This window comes from Caenorhabditis elegans, chromosome V (genome assembly GCF_000002985.6).
Source record: "Caenorhabditis elegans chromosome V".
NCBI lineage: Eukaryota > Metazoa > Nematoda > Chromadorea > Rhabditida > Rhabditidae > Caenorhabditis > Caenorhabditis elegans.
The window spans coordinates 1,033,529-1,054,039 of record NC_003283.11 but is presented as its reverse complement, the minus strand read 5'-3'; the positions used below and the strand labels follow the sequence as shown (position 1 = coordinate 1,054,039).

The 20,511-nt window shown below is 35.8% G+C and overlaps 2 protein-coding genes and 1 non-coding gene across 5 annotated transcripts; all 3 read left to right on the top strand.

The window, feature by feature from the left end:
* Positions 1–1,025: 1,025 nt before the first annotated feature.
* K10C9.4 lies at positions 1,026–3,914 on the top strand (the record flags this gene model as incomplete). 2 transcript variants are annotated; one of them, NM_001313218.1, is made up of 5 exons in its annotated part: positions 1,026–1,120; positions 1,438–1,695; positions 2,351–2,549; positions 2,941–3,192; positions 3,747–3,914. In NM_001313218.1, 5 exons carry the CDS (start codon positions 1,026–1,028, stop codon positions 3,912–3,914), a joined length of 972 nt encoding a protein of 323 aa, NP_001300147.1. The 2 variants fall into 2 exon arrangements, with proteins under 2 accessions (NP_001300147.1, NP_001300148.1); NM_001313219.1 differs by lacking the exon at positions 2,941–3,192.
* Positions 3,915–5,457: 1,543 nt separating this feature from the next.
* Positions 5,458–11,349, top strand: nra-4 (Nicotinic receptor-associated protein 4). 2 transcript variants are annotated; one of them, NM_182391.2, is made up of 8 exons: positions 5,458–5,579; positions 5,628–5,769; positions 6,125–6,537; positions 7,023–7,244; positions 7,294–8,082; positions 8,573–9,144; positions 9,194–10,217; positions 10,995–11,349. In NM_182391.2, exons 1-8 carry the CDS (start codon positions 5,463–5,465, stop codon positions 11,085–11,087), a joined length of 3,372 nt encoding a protein of 1,123 aa, NP_872191.1. In that variant the 5' UTR covers positions 5,458–5,462; the 3' UTR covers positions 11,088–11,349. The 2 variants fall into 2 exon arrangements, with proteins under 2 accessions (NP_872191.1, NP_503367.1); NM_070966.4 differs by having other exon boundaries at positions 5,460–5,579; positions 5,634–5,769; positions 10,995–11,346.
* A 3,364-nt stretch (positions 11,350–14,713) lies between these two features.
* On the top strand, positions 14,714–14,763 carry R09A1.6. The gene has a single exon (NR_068586.1). It is a non-coding gene; the product is annotated as an Unclassified non-coding RNA R09A1.6 (non-coding RNA).
* Positions 14,764–20,511: the final 5,748 nt, after the last annotated feature.

Sequence of the window (20,511 nt, the reverse complement as noted above, 5' to 3'; positions counted from 1 at the left end):
TTCGGCAATTTTCTGCAACTGCTGGTTTTCGAAAAGTTTTGACTATTTTTGAAAATTTTTGGTTTTTGAAATTTTTGGTAGTCCGCATTTTTGGCACATCACTGAAGTTCGGACATTTTTATTTTTGAAATTATTGGGCATTCTGGCAAGTTTGTCCACTTTGGAAGTTTTAGTTGTAGAATTTTTTGGCAATTTCGGAAATATTGAAAATTGTTGGGTTTAACACCTTTTTTGGATTTTGCCATTTTTGGAAATGTTTATTTTTGAAGTTTTTTGGTATTTTGATTATTGTTGATTTTAGCAAGTTTGGCAACTTTTTCCCTTATGGGGTTATTCAAGTAGTGTCGGAAAATTAAAAATTGTAGTAAAATTACGTCACACATGTATTCAAGTAAATAAAAACATGTATTTAAATACATTTGTGACGTCACAAATGTATTTAAATACATTTCGCTACATTACTTGAATAACCCCATTAGTTACGGTTTTTGAAAATTTTGACAATTTCAGAGTAAAAATTGGCAATTTTATTCATATGTTACAACATTTCAAATTTAACCTTGACGTAACAATCGGAAGTTTCCAAATATTTTGTTTGTAAATTTTATATAAATTTCTTTAGTCATTAGACTACTCCTACTCCTGCATAGAAAACTACATATTTTCCAAAAAAAATCAGCAAATAGATGACGATTTCATTTCAACTAGATTATTTTTAAATTTTTGATCAGTCAATACACATGTTTCAGATTGAAATCTAATTATTTTCAGGTTTTTATTTTATTTTATTTTCTTGCAACAATATTCCATGTGGGTACAAATTGAATCATACTCATAATACACCAAATTTCTTCTAGCCCACATGATTTTTATCAGTCGAATATAATAATTATTTCTTGTTCGAATACACATAAATATCAAAAATACCACATTACCGCAATAATAACGAGCGTCTAGTTATTTTCTTTTTTAGTATTTTGTGCTTATTCTGGTTGAGATTTGAAATTTTAGTTTTGGGAGAAAAAATGGATAATCTCGAATCAACGTTATCTATTGTGGTTATCATTATTGGCACAATATCTGCAATTTTTAGTGGATTTCTTGCTTTTTTGGTGTTGAGGTTCGAATTTCAAATTTCAACTACTGCCTATTGCCAAAACAGGCGGTAGGCAAACATGTAGGCCTGCGGATGTGCCTGCCTACCTTGATATCCAATAAAGTCCAAACTTGTAACGATATCCAGGGAGGGAGATTAAGCTTAAGCTTAGGCTTAGGCTTAGGCTTAGGCTTAGGCTTAGGCTTGGCGTCAGTGGGGGAGCGTTAGCTCTGACGCTATTTAGGGTTAGGATTAGGCTTAGGCTTAGGCTTAAGCTCAAGTTTAAGCCCACGGAAATTCAAAACTTCCCACCCACGAAAATCCAAAACTACTATCTTTAGAGTTCGTCCCACCTACCTTGCCCGGTACCAACACATACTGGTAGCCATCGCCTTGACCGGTGTGTGCTACAGTATCTGTGAAATATGCACGGTACCCTACTGGTACGTGTCCGATGGGGATTTTGTGCTTTTCGCGGTGGGACCCATACAGAGTAGAAGAGTTTCTCAGGCGTTGCTCTACGCATTTGCGATCTCGTTTATGGAATCGTTGTTCCTTATTTCCTACTCATTTGCGTTTCAATATGCTCAGGTTTGCAGGTTAGCTTTCAAAAAAAATATCATTTTTCAAAATATCACTTTGTAATGCATGTTTTTGTTGAAAAGCATTCGCAGAAAAATAGTCACGAAAATCACATTTTCAGTGCATTCCCTATAATGGAAGGGTATTTGCTTAAAATTATAGCGTTTAAAATTCGACTACTTCGAAATATATTGACAAAACTTCGGAAAATTAAAAAAAAATTTCATTTATGCCATTTGAAATATGAACCTTTAAATTAGGGTTCCACAAAAAAATTGTTCGGCAGAGAGGTACTTTGAATTATAAAAAATATCTTCTAAAAACTGACTAAAAAGAATTTGAATGGACCGAAAAAAAATAGAATTTAAAACATAGCATAAATGTATCTAGGGCTTCCATGGGAGGTAGGCGCGGTTTCAGAGCCTGACTCCTGCCTCCAAGCGGCGTGCTTCACCCCGGTCTTTTTGCAAAATGCATATTGCAAAAGGCGGTTCTTTTGCCGCGGCCGACACTTTTTGGGCTCCGCGCAGCACTATACAGGAGGCGCGATACGTGGCGTGAGGTAAGCGTTTTGACGCCTACAGGGAAGCTCTCAATGTGCCTATACTCTCCAATTTTGGCTCTGTAGAAGCTGAATATTGCTTGTTGAAATAGCTCTCTGAAGAATTCCAGATCCGAATGGTTTCGCACATTTCAATTTTTGATCTACATTCCCCCGCTCATCAATTTCATTATTATCTCCAACTGGCTTCTGGCTGTCACTTATTGCTTTGCACCAACCGAGCAAAAAATCAAGAAAGCCACTGAATTTGTTTGGGAGCACTTGAAAATCAAGATCGGCCATCGTGCCTCACTGGGATTTTCATTGGAGGTACATATATTACGGAACCACAAAATTCTGAGAATGCGTATTGTGCCAAATATTTGAAGCGCAAAATATCTCGTAGCGAAAACTACAATAATTTTTTTAATGACTACTGTAGCGCTGCTGACGATTTAAGGCGACAGCGATATTCAATTTACCTTTGTTTCTTCGTACTATTCTCCCTTTTTTTTTTCTCAATTTTAATATTCCGTCGATAAATATATGATTTGTGTTCATTTCGAAGAGTGAGCCCGTAAATCGACACAAGCACTACAGTAGTCATTTAAAGAATTACTGTAATTTTTGCTGCGGGATATTTTGGGCGTCAAATATGTTGCGCAATACGCATTCTCATAATATTTAGTTCCCGTAATAGGACAAAATTTTTTAATTTCAGATTCAAAAATTCGACACACTGTTTTACATTTTCATTTTGAACATATTAATTTTAATTTTGATATTATTTTTCACTATCATCATATCTGCAAATCGAATAATTGCAAAAGTTTCTTCGGACCTATCAAACCGTAACCAGTTCTCCTCAATTTACCGTCTGCTTTTTGTTCAATGCATTTCGCCGACACTTTTCACAATTTTTCCACTCACTTTTAATGTGATTACTGGGATTTTGGGTATTAATTTGGGACAGGTACGGAGTGGTTAAAAATGGCTTGAAATCACAAATTGAGGAGAAATAAGGTGGTTTTCTATATTTTCACAATAATTTTTAATGAGAGACGTTGGAAAATTAAGGTGCAATAGGTCATTTTGTAGAAGTTCCTAAAGTAATTTCCGCCCAATTTCCGAAAATTTGTAAATATTTCATAAATTGACAATTCGGCAGTTATTCAATTATTGAGTTCAAAAATTTGATTCATAGGGTAGTAAGTGCTCTACTTAGACGGCTTATATCTCGGCTGTCTCATGTTTTACCAAAAAATTTTTAACTAGCATAATTTAGTACAGTTGTTTGTACGTATTTTGCCAGTTGACAGTTTTTTGATAAAACCAACGGCAACCTAGATATGATTCGCCAATTTAAAGAAAGGGGGATGCAAGCAGTGCTGTGCGGCTCTTGAAAAAAGTCGGCTCTCGACGCGCGCCGAGAGCCGAGAGCCGCACAGCACTGGTTGCAAGTCTAATAGAAATTTCGAAATGCATATTTATTACCGTAACTCAAAGGACCATACTAATTTTTTTCAGAAAATCCCATTCGTTCTGGCGTCTCTACTACCAATGTATCCTGCAGTTAACACAATTCTTATCATTTGGCAAATCAAGGACTATCGCAATTATTTCCGATTCTGCAATCGGAAGGACCGGAGGATTTCAGTAGTCGGAAGACGGAAATCTGTGATTATTTCGATTTGAGCTAATTTTTTAAAACTACCCAGACGCAAATTTCTGCAATGTTCCCGACAAAAATATGGTGGCCGGTCTCGAGACAACAAATTTTTTTAGCTTCAAAAGGTCAAATTTTCGTCGATTTTTTATATTTTTTGATAAAAAACATTGAATAGAGTATAGAAATTTTTATTCGAAAAAAACCTAAAATAGGACACTTTAATTTTTACAAAACTCGTAAAAATCTAGAAAATCGATGCAAATTCCAAAACGTAAGATTACAGTACTCTTCAAAGGCGCACATTTTTTTGTAGCTAGAAAAAATTATCGTGTTGAGACCCGGTACCATATAATTGTCGCAAAACCATGATATTTAGCATCAAGGCAATAATTTTTTCAATTTTGAAATTGAATTGAATTTTACTTTTAATAAAATCTTTTTTCTTACTATTCGTGGAGAAAATCATATAATTTTAAACTGTTTTTTTATAACTATGTTTATTAGCAAAATTAGTGAATACTACACCTGTTTTTATACAATTCCGCAATACAACTGGCCGGCGGGAAAAACGTAGAGGTTCTCCGGTGGTCAACGGCGGCAACAAGCGCGCTCTACTGGTCACTCTCGATCGATGACACTGTGCTCTTTGGAGGAGACCCAGAGACGTCTGTTTTTTTTGCAGTGCACTCCTTTTCTAGATTTTCCTATTTTTCATTGTTTTGCTTCAATTTTTTGCAGTTTTTTCTTTCGAAAAATGTGATTTTTTTAAAATTAAATTAAAAAATGCTTGGGAGTTAGGTGCTCGGCCTAAAATTTTCAGATTGTCATGACGTAACAGATTACTATTTTTAAAATTTTTTTAAACCTTCTGGAAAGAGCAAAATGCGCCTTTAAAGCTAGGCACAGTTCTTACTATAAGTTTTGATTTTTTTCGAAAGAGTTTTGTTGTTAAAATTGAAACAAAAACCACTTGAAAATATTTAAAGTTAAATTTTGAGATTTTTGCGCCAAGATTACGGTTCCCGGTCTTAACACGGCAATTTTCAGTTGATTGCAAAAATATGTGCGCCTTTAAAGATTACAGTAATTTTAAACCTCCTGTTTCTGAGAATTTTTCATTGATTTTACATAGTTTTCGATAAATATGCTTATTCAGAAAACATTCAAATATAGCAATGAACAATTACATCATTTTTTAAAGGCACACACCTTTTTGCATTTAACAACAATTTATCGTGTCGAGACCGGTAACCGTAACTTTTGTGCAAAATCGCGAAAATTCGTGCCTGAGAAATTATTAGTTTTCACGTGAAAATAAACTTTTTTTTCAAAAAAAATCACGTCTCAAACTTTTGAAATTCTTTTAAAAATTACGTGAAATGTCAATTTTCCACGTTTGAACATTTGGAGTCTCTGTTAGCCACGTATTTTTTTTTCCAACATTTCTTCCAATTCGTTAATCTCATATCGTTAATCTCATATAGTCTTATTTTTTTGCGCTTGTGTTTCCCTTCCGTCAATTTCAAGAAAAACTTCTGAAAATTTTCATTCAATAATCTCGAATTTTCCAGATCATGGGTTCTTTACCTTTAATACTCTTATCACTGCTGCTCCCTGGAGCCCTCGCCAACGTGTACAGTTGCGCAGGATCCGTGAAATCCACGTCACCGGTCGACTATTCCCAGTTGAAGGTAGGTTTTCAATCAAATTATAATTCCACATATAACCCCCGTCAAAAGCTTCAGGTTCGATTGCTGACACTGGAAGGGCATATGAAGCACGAGGAGGAGGTGAATCCGTCAAATGGGTATTTTATGATTCCGGTCTACAATAAGGGACATTATACGTTGAAGGTCTCCGCGCCAGCTGGATATTATTTTGGTTAGTTTGAACTCTAAACATTAGAGCGGAAAAAAGGCTTGTTGCAAGCTAGTTTGATAAGGTAGGTAGGCATGTTTTCCTTTTTTGGTTTGCCTGCCTGCCTACGTGCCTGCCTACGTACCTGGCAAAATGCCTACCTGGTGCAGTGCCTATCTTCTGTTTTCTGTACTTCCGCAATTTTTTCGGGCTATTCTGTGTCTTAATAGTGTAGTTCAACACATGATTTAAAGCCTATTGGCAGTGTAGGTGCGAGGCAGGCGTAGGTAGCCTAGTAGGCAGTTAGGCACTTTTTGCATGGCTGTACCGGTACTCACTGCAACGCATTAAACAGGCCTACTTAAACTTTAAATTCCAGAGCCCGACAGCATCGAGATCAAGATTGACGGAAAAACCGACGCGTGCTCCCTAAACGAGGACCTCGTCTTCCACTTGACCGGCTTCTCGGTTCGTGGAACTGTTGATGGTGCCGCCGCCGGTCTTCCGCTTGTTCTGACTGAAAATGGAAAGCAGATTGCTGAAACTAAGACTGAAGACGGTGGAAAGTACGAGATGAGAGCCCCACCAGGAAAGTATGAAGTGTCGACTGGAGCTGGAGCGTCGGAGTGCATTTCCAAGGGCAAGACTTCGGTGGAGGTGAAGAACGCGCCAGTCGTGGTTACGCCGAACTTCAAAATTTCCGGATATCAATTGGAGGTTCACACGAGGACGGAGAGCATGAATCCATTTGTTGATGCAGTCATGACACTTTATGCTACTTCTTCCATTGATGTAAGTTTTTTATTATTTTTAAATTCCCGCGCGGCACCGACCAATCAGCGACGCACAAGGGGCGTGGCTAGCGTTCCTGATTGGTTGCTTGCTTCATGACAAGTGTGGCTTATTATAGAAAAATACGATAGCACAAGAAATAAAGTTTTTAGACGTTTTCTAGTACAGTAGAAACATTATAATTTTTAACTCGAATTTTTCACATAAGAATATCCAAAAATCGTGAAAAAATTGTGCTTACAATTAGGCTCAGGCTTAAGCTTAGGCTCAGGCTCATGCTTAGGCTTAGGCTCATGCTTAGGCTTGGGCTTAGGCCTAGGTTTGGGCTTAGGCTTAGATTTAGACTTAGGCTTAGGCTTAGGCTTTGGCATAGGCTTAGGCTTAGGCCCAGGCTTATGCTCAGGCTGGGCGGTGGGAGGAAGAGAGAGAAACAAATTTTACGAAGTTTTAAGTATCGATTGGTATTGATTTTGTTATTTTTTCAGCTTCCAAACATCAAATGCGTGGGAAGCGAAGGCTCGCTGAACGTGCCGAGCACTCACAACGTCAAATGCTCAATTGGCAAGACTGATCCACGTGGACGACTCTCGGTGGCATGTGTCCCGTCTGGTGAATACTATTTGGCTGCTTCTCATGTCAATGGCCCAAAATCGATCAACTTTTCGCCGAATCCACAAAAAGTTGTGGTTTCCCAGGCGGCTAGTGAGGTGAGAAATGCAAAATTTATATATTAAATTTATCAATTTTAATTTGCAGGCCCGATTTGTTGCTCAATCCGCAACTGGACGAGTTCGTGTCACCTCCAAAGACTTACCACTTTCTGGTGTTGAAGTTTTGGTGAATGAGAAATCTGGTGGAAAAACCGATTCTCAGGGATATTTAAAAATTGAGAATCTCAAGGAGGATGAGCACACCACTATCACTGCAAAAGCTCCAAATACCCAGTTCTCCACAGTACATGCTAATGTGAAATTCCCGAAAGTTGAGATTCAAGACGTCACTGTTCAGAAGTTTGATATTTGTGGTCAAGTGGAAAAATCTGAAAATGGAGTGCTCGGAAAGCTCACATTCACTAGAAAAGACGACAAAAGATCCCTGGAAATTCAGCCGAAAGCTGATGGATCCTTCTGCCAACCAGTGAGCCCGGGACTCTTCACAATCGAGCCAACAGATAAGACTTCATCCCTGACGCCACGTCTTTTGGAAGTTGAAGTTTTGAAGAACGCTGTTACCAATCTGAGATTCACCCACTTCAAGACCAACGCCAATGTTCATCTATCATGTATCGGAGCTTGCCCAACAGCTACAGTATCCTTATTCCTTCCCGGTCAGACTCTGGTGAGAAGTGTCAAAGGAACCGATGTCTTCACATTTGAGAATATCGGACCAGGAACCTATAGTGCACGATTGGATGATAATGGAAGAGGATGCTGGGAGAAATCGGAGATGACTTTGGTTGTGGAGCAGAGCAATACTCAACCGACGATTCACTTCAAGCAGAATGGATTTGCAGCTCAGATTGAGATCTCGCATCCGGCAGAAATTGTAAGGGATTTTTCAGTTAAGAAAAAAATAACTTTAAAAAAAGATCGGAAAGAAGTGTTCGGGTGTAGCAGGCTTCCTCTGGCAACTCAGGCTCCCCGAGCCCGAGTGCAGTAATAAGGTTCTATGATCCTCCAGCTCCGCGAGCTAGCTGTGCCAGCCTGCTCCGTGAGCCAACTTTTCAAGCCAACTCTTTGAGCCAAAGAGTCAACTCTTCAAGCCAACTCAACTCTCAGCCAAGACGTGGCTCACGGAGCTGGGGGATCATAGAGCCTTATTGCTGCACTCAGGCTTGGGGAGCCTGAGATGCCGGGTGCGCCTGCTATACCCTAACACTACTCATAAAGTATACCACATTAGGTTTGGAATTCTAGTCTAGGCGATGATCATCATCAAATATGCACATCTGACGTCTTATTTCTGATTTAAGTTTTAATACAACGCACAGTTACTTCAATTCATTTCTTTAAAAAAATATGTATTTGTTTTCCAGGAATGGTCCAACGCTGACAAGAAGCAACTAAATGGAAAAACCTCCACAAAAGGCGGAGAAGTCATTTCGATTTGTGTCCCAACTTCTGGTGTCTACGATGTTTCCCTCGGATCTTGCTACAAATTCGAGAGGCAACAGTTCAAGTTGACAGTTCCATTTGATGGAGTTCACAAGGAAAAGGCGGTGGCTGCACGAATCTCTGGAACTATTGATTTGGAGAACGACAAAAATGCGGCCGTCTCGATTCGAATCAAGTCTAGCGCTGGAGATCGTGAAATTCAAGTTCCTGCCTTGGATAACGGGCGGTTCACTTTTGAGGAGCCACTGGCGTCATCTGGAGAACAGTTGGTGATCGTCCCATCTTCGAAGCTTCGTCTCTTCGAGCCAACATCAAAAAGTGTTACTGTAACTGGAAAGTGTATTGAAAACGCTGTCAAGTTCAACTCGTTCCGCGGAATTTTCCTCGACGGATCTATCAAACCAGCTGTGGAGAAGGCTGTGGTGAAGGCGGTTCTCAAGAAGGACAAGGATGTGGTCATCGAAGCGATTTCCAATAAGGATGGAGCATTCAAGTGAGAATTTTGCAACTGTAACCTTTTCCCTAACGCTGTAAATTTTCAGAATCGGACCAGTCAAACGTGTTGAGGATTATGACATTACCGCCACCCTCGATGGATTCAAATTCACTCCAACATCCACTCCAGGACACTTCCAATCCGTAAAACTCTCCCAGCTATCCATCAAAGTCGTTGATGAAGTCACCAATGCTCCACTCGATGGAGTTCTTTTGTCTTTGGTCGGTGGAAAAGGTGCTGGATCTGACTATCGATCAAATAATGTCCTCGACGAGACGGCTCACAAGAACTATGTAGCATTGGCTCCAGGAGAGTATTTTGTTCGAGCAATCCTTCAGGAATACAAGTTCTCACCGTCAACATCCACCATTGTTGTCAAGGAAGGACAACACGAGAATGTTGTGCTCAAGGGAAAACGGGTGTCATTCAGTGCCTATGGAAAAATGAGAGAAATGTCTGGAGATGCGATGAAGGATGTGATCATTGAGGCTCTTTCCGAAGGTTGTGATCTTCATCAGTCTGAAGCCACCACCAAGGAAGATGGTACCTACCGTATCCGTGGGCTTCTCCCGGATTGTGAATACCAAGTGCATGCTAAATCCTATGCCGATGGATCTCCAGCTCCACACAGCTTCCCACGAAGCTTCACCGTGTCGATGACAGCGGAGGATGTGAAGGGACTCGAGTTCATGGCCACAATCACCGCTAAGACTACCGACATTGCTGTGGAAATCGGAATGGACACGCTGCCAGAAATCCAGTCGGTTCGAGTTGTGATCACCAAGAACAACAATGATCATGTCCAAGTGGCGAGCGTCGTTGCTCCACAACATCTTCATTATCTCGTGAATCTTCCAAGAGATGGAGTTGAATATGCGATTCGTGTTGAAGCTGAGAAACCTCCACAGGCATTCGCCGCCAAAACTGTCCGAGTTGTGGCTGATCAAGCGATGAAGGTCGCCCGTGTCCCTCTGACGTCATCGAAGCGAGCCAATGACGTGGATATCAGCGTTGGAACATTCCTCTCATTGCCATTCTTTGTCACACTTGCTCTGGTCTTTTTCAATCAGGTATTCGGGGGTTTTTGAAACATTAAAAGCTGTTGTAAATGATATTTATAAAATAAAAATTAGTATGTAAAAGTAATTTGTCAGTAGGCAGACACAAAGTAGGCATATGTCACCTTGAAGGGAGGCAAGCATTTTTGTGCCTACATGAAAATTCGCCTTATTATTTTGCAAAAATATGTCTAGCATGCAATTTTAAGACTTAAACTTAAAGGTTCGTACGTGCCTACCTGCCTCCCTCATGCCTACAAGCCTACGCGTCTGCCTACCGCCTTTTTTTGCAATTTAGTGTTAACTACTTTGTTTGGTGTATTGCTTATTAAGACGTGTCAATTATTTTTAGGGAATGCGAATTTAAAAAAAAACCAGTAGGCAGCCAGTAGGCAGGCATAGGCAGGCGTTTTGGTGTTTACATGGAAATCCGTTTTTCAACTTTAACTATCTTGCAAACCTACCTTTATCTATAGAACATTTTGGAGTACAATTATTGTTAGGATTTACCTATATATGTTATGCCTACCTCATGCCTGCTTGCCGGTTTGCCTACACATCTACCTATCTGCCTACCATTTTTTTCCAAAAACTTGCGTGAAGTTTGGTATATAACTACATTCTCGTGTCAATTAGTATGATGAAAGGCGACTTTTGAAATTAGAAAAAATTGAATGTACTGTTTTTATAAGCAGGCAAAAAGTAGGTATAGGTTGCCTATTAAGGAGTCAGGTTTTTTGTTTAAATTGGGAAGGTCTACTTATTATTATATTGAACCAATTATTCCAGAACCGCGTTCTGGAGCTGCTCGGAACCTTTATCGACTGGGCTCGCAACACATTTGCTCCAACCGCTGATAATCATCATAGAAAACGTAAATAAGTTTCCCACTAGTTATTCATTTTTAAAAATATTTTCCCTGCTCCTTTCAAATTTATCATTTTTCATTTCACAAGCCAAACACACCATGTTGTTCTAGTTGTTTAACTTTCGGTTGTTCCATTTTTTTCCTATTCAAAATGTTCCCCTCTTTTCCCCATCAACTCGCTCCACTTTTTTCGTGTATTTATTGATATTCTCAATTCCAGAAAAGAAACAAGTTATTTATTTACTTTAACTTATATAAATGTTGAATTATCCTATTTTCACAATTAAAAAAAATTGATTTCAGGATTTTTAATTGTGATCTACGAGTTCTAGACAACCTTTTCTATACGAATGTGTGACCTTTTTTGGTCCATTATTTACCTGAATTATTTATTCGCAGGGGGGTTGCTCTACTTTTGAAATTTCATTCTATTTTAGTTGTGTTGTGCACCGAGTTTTTAGAGGTTTTCAAAAATTTCCATTTAGAATTTTCTGTACTACTTGAGTGTAGGACTTCCATGATAGGCAGGCACGGTTTCAGGACCGGATGCCTGCCTGAAACATGCCTGCCTCACGCCGGCCTTTAGCGTCTTTGTTTAATTTTTCGTGAATTTACAAATTTCTAATTTTCTCTTTGTTAGCAATTTGATGAAAATTAAATTAAGAAATGTAAAAAAAAATTACCGTATGTTTTAGAAAAAGGCGCGGATTTAGGCGAAAGGCAGGTGGAGGTCGCTTCAATGTCAGGCAGGCAGACAGGCGTTTTAACGCCTAGTTTTAACATAATAAAGTTCCTCCATTTTATTTTTTTAAATCTCAAAGAGCTTTGAAAATAATACTCCTTTTTCGTAGACTACTTTATTAATCCACCTCCTCCTCTATATGGAAACTTGATACAAATGAGCAGTTTTTTATGATGAAACTTTTTTCGGGTTTGTTTGCAAACGTGCATATTAGTGCCTGGCACCTTGTGCTCATTGAGCATGAAATTTATTTTTTTATGGAAAATCGCAATTTTCGTTCTCAAACCCTCGCCAAAAAATTCACAAAAAAAACCACAAAATTATTGCCATGTTCGAGTTATTTCAGGCAATTTATTTTTGGAACCACACGGAACCAATTTCGTTTTTTTTCCTCTTTTTAACTCGCAAATCTTTTCAATTTCCCAAGCTGTGAATTTCCTGAATGAATTCATTTTTTTCCCGTAAAAAGCTCCGGGAACATCTAAATATAGAAGCCCTCTCGCACAAAACAATAATTTATTTTATTTATTTATTTTTAGGTGCTCGAAGAGCCAAAACTATTTTCCCACGACATCACTCTATTTAAAAATTGTTTTTACTACTGAAAAAGGATTTTCAAAAAAAACAGAGGCCGAGAAGGTCCAGAAGCCAATTTTTGTCCGTCTCATTTGGTCATTTCATAAATTATTTAGGTTTTAGTAAAAGCGGTAGTAATATGAAAAGGGTGACGAGTTGTACTAATAGGTGCGATTTTTTATAGTTGCGCAATTTTTAATTCAAAAATTTAAGTTCTACACGTTTTAAAGATATTTTTCCTAAAAAAAAAAACCTCCCAATTTGAATTCCCTTCAAAATAATGACTGTGACCAATAAGCGATTCGCCCCGCCCACTTTTAAACCAATCAGATGGAGTGTGCGGAGTTCGAAGATGCTGCTTGGTTAGAAAGTGGGTGTGACGTTTTATTTTGGAGAAAATTTAACCAACAGTTAAAATTGAAAAATGCGTCTTTGGTAGTAGAAAATTGAATTTTTTGGAAAGGTTTCTACCAGGATTTACAGAAAAAGGTTTTTCTCAAAAAATTTAGTCGATGCACCATGTTTTTCGCAAAATGTTGTGCCTCAGAAACTAAGTGTAATTTATTAAATTTTGGTAAAAATTAAATTAATTGGTTTTTATGCTGAGAAACTTTCAACAATTATAAGTATTTGTTAGTTTTTTTCTTTTAAAAAAGTTTAAATTTATTTTTTAAAATATGTTTAATGGTTCAACGATTCCTGTTAAACATTTTTGAAGTTTCAAGTATTTAAAAATTAATTTGAACTATCACAAAAATAATGCAGATAAAAAAATCACAGAAATTGGCTTTTTTCCATAAATAATTTCAACTTGCTGTTTTTCTGAATTTTTTTTTAATCCAAAAGATCAGTAAAAATCGTGACAAATCCCTAAAAAATCCAACTATTTCCATTTTCCTAATTCATCTTATTTTATACAGCTTTACGGATTTTAACTTCCATATCCCAAAATTCTACTTCTCATAATTTAAATTCCCACGACCACCGGAACAAATTCCCAAATTTGTGCACTTTTCGAAATCAAAATCTCGATTTGTAGTTTTATACACAAATGAATTTATGGGAATTATTATCTGGTTGTGTGTATATATTTTAATCAACAAAAATATATATTGAAAAGTGCACTAGCTACAAATGGGATTTACAAGAAAGTGAAAATATAAGTAAAAATTTTATAAGAATTGAATTTTTGGTCTGAAAATTTTCTGGGAATTAGCTGAAAATTCCGGGTTGGGTCAGAAAATTAAAAACTGGAAGTCCATTTTTTTTTTTGAAAATATTATAGAAAACTAAACATTTTCACATATTTTTTAAAAACTTAAATTTGAATACTACCAAAATTTGTTGAAAATCAAAGTTACATATGATTTGAGTTGCCCAAAAAAGTCCTTTCCAAGTTAAAAGTTGAATTTCCCACCGAAAATTTATTTTAATAATTTAGCGTGTTTTAATAATTAGGTTTTGAATTTACTGACAACACTTCTAAAAATTGAAAACGTAAATTTGAATTTCCCGCCTAAAAATTACGGAAACTGAAATTTCAAATTTTCTGGCACAGTTAAATAAAAAATTTCGATTTTCCCTCAAAATTTTAAAACAAGTGAATTTGTTATTCCATGTCAAAAACTTTTCATTCAAAATTTTGAGGTGAAATTCTTTTTTTTTTTGGAAAATTTGAATATCCCGCCAATTTATTTTTAAAGTTAATTCGAATTGCAAACATCGGATTTCAGATTTCATTAATATTTGAACTTTTACAATTAAAAATTCAAATTCCCACCCTCCGCATGTTTTGATTTTTTGTTGAATATCTCTCATTTTGTGTCTTCCAGTTCAAAAATTTCTTCAAAATTTTCAAAAAGAAAAACTCTGTTGAATTCGATATTATTTTCGCCAATGATATGAACCAAAAACCGAATCAAACACTTCGTGGACGTGGGGCGAAGGAGGTTAATTAAAAATTCTGAATCTCTAGTATATTGAGAGTCTAGAACTTTCCCACGGATTCATAGAAAAATTGGGAAAGTGACGATTTGAAGACGGGGGAGCAGTGTGGACTTTGTTTCATAGATTTTATAATTTTCACGTCGCCTACTACCTACTCCGCCCTTTGAATTTATGAAACAATTTTATTCGTTGAATGTTTCTACCGAAACTTTTATATTTTTCAATTCATTTTGCAATTTTTAACAGGTAATTGAAAAGAGATGCAGAGAGACAACACAAGGAGACGCAGACAGCGAGCGTACTCTCGCCTCCTGCGTCTCTTCTCGCTCTCCACTCTCTACCTTGCCATCTTTAAGTCCTTATATCTTTGCGGAAAAAAAACATACAAAAAAATTGTTAACTGATAAAATGTGCAAAATTTTATGGTACACTTTTTGTTAGTTGTCATCTTTTTTGTAGCGTTGCTCCCGGCAAAGATAAAATAATTTAAAGTTTCTGTGTCCTCATTTTTCAAAAATTATTTTGTTAGTTATCAATTTTCTCGTTGACTATTTTTGTAAATTTTGAAAATTTGAAAAATTTTCTAAAAAAAAATCTACCAAACAAAAAATTGAAGGTTTGCATGTTATCCTACTCATGTTTTATTTATTAATTCTCATCTAAAATTTTCCGAAAAAAATGTGAGTGAGGGTGAACTTTTTGCAGCATTTTTTCTAAAACAAAAATTCGTAGAAAGAAATACTTTTCTCAAAATTTGATGTTTTCTCCAAACTAAAATGTTTGGAATATCGGCCTTTTTTGAAAAATGCACTTTTTTCCTCGATTTTCTCATTTTTCATAACACCCAATTTGTCAGTTTAGTACGGCTTGGTATTATGTTTTTTTTCCAAATTTTGAAGTCAAATTTTAGCGTTCAACCACCTTGTTTTTTTTTTAATCTTTAAAATTTTGCCACGAACCATGGTCTGAAAATTAATTTTTCCATATTTTTTTTCTTGAAAAAATCGCGTCATTTCTCAGTGTAATACTTAAGGTGAGATAATCTAGATTTTCAAGAGTAATTCTCTGAAAATTCCAGTTAAATCACGTGGATTTTTAGTAAATTCCGGGTTCGAAAAAAATAACTTTTTTCGTGATCTATGCTTTTTCTAGGTGTTCAAAAAACAGTTTCCGAATAATCAAAAATTTTGAATGAATTTTTTTTCTCTGGAAATTATTGGAGTTCTGGAAAAGTGCACATAAATAGACGAAAATTGAAAAATGTTAGACTCTATCGTTTTATTTTGATAGACCCCTGAAAATGAAAAAAAAAACTTTTTTTTCATTAAATCACATATTTACCTGGTTGTGCTCTTGTTTTTCATGTCGAACGCAGAATTTCATGCATTACTACAAAGTTCAAAATTTGAACTAATAGAAGGGTGCGGGAAAACCGTCAATAATTCCGATTAGACGTCATATATTTGCTTTTTATCGTAATTTCAAAATTTTGGAACATTCTCGACTATTGTATTTTGTTTTGCGTAAAAATTACACATTTTGCAAATTTGAACGTACACTCTAGAAAAAATGTTATTCTGACTAGGTTCTTACGTGAAGTTTTGACTCCAGTGTAGTTGAACATGTTCAAAAAAACAAAGTTCTGTTCGTTTCAAACATCGAAAAATCAAAAACGAATTTGAAAAAGATGTTAATGCTGAAATGTTTGTTTTTGTCGCTGAAAATGATTTCATCAATTGGCCGTGTAAAGCTGGAATTAATTATTTTATGTAGGCACAAGGAAAAATATATACCTACCTAGAGCCTGTCAAACTACACCTGGAAGTCTTGCAATTTCAGTTTTAAACGACTGAACTGAATTAAGAAGTTTGCAAGCATACTCTTGGACTACAAGCCAAAGTGCAGAAGGAAGATGCTAGGCACCTAGGTGGGCAGGTACGCCTACCTACCTACCACGGAACCTTTAAACTAAGTTGACCAATAGTTCATTAATCCATATATATATATTTATTCAAAACGTCGTAACAAAACAGAAAAGTATTGAGTAATCACCGGGAGAAACAAACTTGAATAATTTGAATGATCCTGTAAACCAGAAGTAGTTAAGGGGATCAAGTTGGGTGGGAAAAATAATTAAACGGGATAGAATTTAATCGTGAAGCAAACATTTGACGACTCATTGTCTCCGGAAGTAACTTGGCCATACGGTTCCATAGGTGAAGATTGACTAGTAGGAAGCTTTCGTTGATTGATCCACAAGGGCACATCATGTACGGATATCTGGGCGAGCGAGCCTTCCTCACAGTTGATGCGGCATTTGGAAAGTGGTATTCACCAGACAGGATGTTGTGATAGGTCCTCAATATTTGAAGAATCCGCAGGTGTTGAACTGACTTTTGGTATAAAATATATCGTTTACCTAAAGAAACAATTAAGGAGTCCGCCACAGTTTTGGTGAATTGACAACTTTTTACAAAAATGCGCACTTTTTGAAAATTTTTGAGAAATAATTAAAACACAATTAAAGTGTCTAAATTGTTGAAAAATCTGTTTGGTCGACTTTTGCCAATTTCAATTCAAAATTTTTTTTTTAGTATTTTCTAACTTTTTGAAGATTTAGTTTTTTTTTCTCAATTTCTTGGTCAAAAAGTTCATTTCAAAATGACGTAAAAAAAAAATTAAAGACCAAGTTTGATCAGAAAACAGAAAAAAAATAGAAAATTATAAGTTAAAGTTCCAAAACCAAATGGGCAAATTTCAAAATTTTGCTTTTTTTCAAAAAAATCGTTCGTAATTTTCAAGAATTTTTTAACAAGTTTTTCACATAATTTTGAAGTTTATGGAATATTTCTGTAAGTTTTCAACTTTTTTCTTACATTTTAGAACTATTTCTGAAAGTTTCCTTTAGTTTTTTATGATTTTAAGATTTTTACGATTTTTTTCTTTATGTCATCAATTCTCTTCTTAAAATTAAGAAAATTATTTTTGGCAGTTTTTCGCTCCTCCTAAAAATCCAAAGAACTTTCAGCTCCCCCATCATTGCTCTCCCCACACCTTTTGTTCCATTCTAGCGAAATTCATTTTGGAAATTGAAAATCGGAAATTGGACACACGTTGAACCGAACAACTACGTGAGATTCGCATGCGGGAATTTTGAGCCTTTTGAACACATCAGACACGCATATTACGTCAATTTGAATAGGAAACGGAATTGTTTTTGACGAGTTCATGTCAGATGATTTGGGCTTTTAGTAGATCAAATTTCGGATCAGGTGTCTGATTTTTTAGTTTCTTGGTTTTTGGAAATAATTTTAAATTGTTCGAAAAGTTATTTTTCTGATAAAAATTAACATATTTCTGAAAAAAAAATATATAGCTTTTCGTCATTTTGGTATATTTTTACGATTTTTAGACGTTAAGAAAAATTGAAAACTTTTAAACACCGTTTTTGGTAAAATTTTGAAATTATTCCAACCATTTAGTTTTTTGGGAACGTTTTTGATCAAAAACAGAGATATATTAATTTTTAAATTTTCTGCAGCAATGCTCGAAATTTATCAAAACTTTGACTGTTAATTTTTTAGAAATCTCGAAGTGTTTCTTAATAAAAAAAATTCCAAAAATTTTAAGAACTTTCAAATTTTTCAGTCAAAACTTTGCTCAATTGCCAATTTTTTATAAACAGAATTAAAATACAAAAATCATAAAAAGGAAACAAATTTTGGCCGACCTCCAAAATTATTGCTCGATTATGCCTGCACAGAGTTTTCACCGCCTATGACTGAAAAATTAAAAAAATAATTTAGAAAAATTTTATTATAATAGTTGCCCATTTTAGCAACATATAAAAGGTCCAGTGTTCCTTTAAGAAAAAGTACGAGGTTTTAATCAGGTCGGAAAGCTATCAAGCCGTTCCCTCATTTTGCACCGAATCTATGATTTCCTGAAAAAAATAACACAAGACAAAATAAAATATAAAAATTATGTTTATCCTTCCTAAGAACACAAAATAGTGTCATAAATATTATTTACCCAAACACATCGGCTTCCCAAGTCGGTGGGCGTCCAAGTTCTCGAGAAATGAACGGGGATGAGCGAGTAGGTCAGAATTACGGGATTAGATCAAATGTCTGATCTGGTTTCTAATCGTATTTTTTATGGAAAAGTGTATCACAAAAAGTGGTCTGGTAAATAATAGTTTATGTTATTTTTGGCGTCTCATGACGGCTTCAAATAATTTTTTAGAATTTAGTATGTCTGATGCTTATTTACGTGACTGTGCCTTTACAGTAATCCTGTGTCTAGGTGAAAATTCTTTAAACCTTCTTTTTTCGGTAATCCAAAAAATCTTTAGAGTTTTCCAAAAAAAAACACATTTCCTCAGAATGCAAGCTAGCCCGATTTCAAAGGGAATTATTCAATTTTCATGTCCCTAAAAACACCGACCAATCAGCGACGTTGGCTCTAGAGCTGCTAGGCAGCGGAGGCAGGCACGCCTACCTACTTTCTAATTTTGTGAATTGTCAGTAAACTGGAGGGTTTGTATTGAAGTAGGCATAAAGCAGGCGTAGGTACTTTCGTAGGCATGCCAAAAACAACAACTATATTTGCACAGGACCTTGTAGGGCCTAGAAATTTCTAAAGTTGTTAAACTATTTCTAAACCAAAACGAGTCCCAGTTTTCCAGTTTACGAAATTTTTTGTTGTTAGATAGTTTTGGTTCTTAACCTTTTTTCTAATTTGTCAATACCAAAACAAATTCATCAATCAGGTGAATGACGCTTAGACGATTCTGATTGATTAGAAATTTTTTAATTAACCTTTTTGGTTACTTGGAATTGATTAGAAAATGTTTTGGCCTTATGGTGAACTAAATAAACGGTGCAAAACTTCAGTCAATTTGCCTTGTGTCTTCAAATTTTCATGGGATCTCTGAAAATTTACAAAAACTCTACCTAAAAACGATATGTTTACCCAAATGTAGTTCTCACAACAATCTATATTTGGGATCTCAAAATTATTTTTAGTTCTCTAACGTCATTTATTCTCACTGCTAATTATGAAATATGTACGAGGAAATTTCGTGGCAATTTTTATTTCTCGAAAGTTCCAAAATTTCCATTTTCCCATGGTCAACTGTAGTAAAGAAATATTTTAGAAAATTGACGTCACACTCAGCCGAAATTACGGTAGAATTTTTTTTTGAGTTTTTTTAATTGAAGTCAAAAAAGGGAAAACTAAATTTCCCCTTTCGCCAATTTTGGAGGTCAACCCTCTTTTTTTTTGGAAAATTAGATTTTTTGCCAATAACTTTGTCTATATAAAATTTTTGAAAAACCTGAAATATTCTCAAACATTTGAAAATTTGAAAATCTGAATGTATGAGTGTATTAAGACCAGAGGTGCGCGGTAAATATTTTTACCGGCAAAGTCGGCAATTTGCCGTTTTTCGAGTTTCCGGCAAATTCGGCAAACCGGCAATTTGCCAAAAACAAAAATTGCCGGAAATCCGGAAAATGGTCGGAGTTGAAAATTTCCGACAAATTCGACAAACCGGCGATTTGCCAAAAATTAACATTTCCGGTTAATCGGCAAATTGCCGGAATATAGAATTTCCGGCAAATTCGGCAAACCGATAATTTGCCAGAAATGAAAATTGTCGGCTAATCGGCAAAATTTTGGAATTGAAAATTTCCGGCAAATTCGGCAAACCGGCACTTTGCCGAAAATTTTGAAATTTGCAGACCACGTGCTTGATTTGCATCAAGTTCTCATGCCCTTTAAATTATTTTCTCTCTATACAGATTTCCTCATATACATTGACATCATGCCCTCTAACAACAAGAATAAAAAAATTAAATATTAATTTGTATTCGAATTCGGAAATTTCCTTTTTTTGCGCTTTGTGTCTCAAATAATATGCGGTGCTAATGAATTTTTCATTCCGAAATACGACGGACTTGTTGAAGGATTTCCTGAGTTTTCACAATTTTACGTGTATTATTCGAATTTTTACAGGAATCTTGCAGTTTCTGACTCTGGTCCAGACGTGGCCGCGAAAATTAGAAAATTCGGCCAGGAATTTATTTTTGATATTTTTTGTTTTTTGCGGCCTCTAGTATGAATACTGTATGCTAATCTCGAGGTTTTTAAATTAAAAAAAATACTCATGG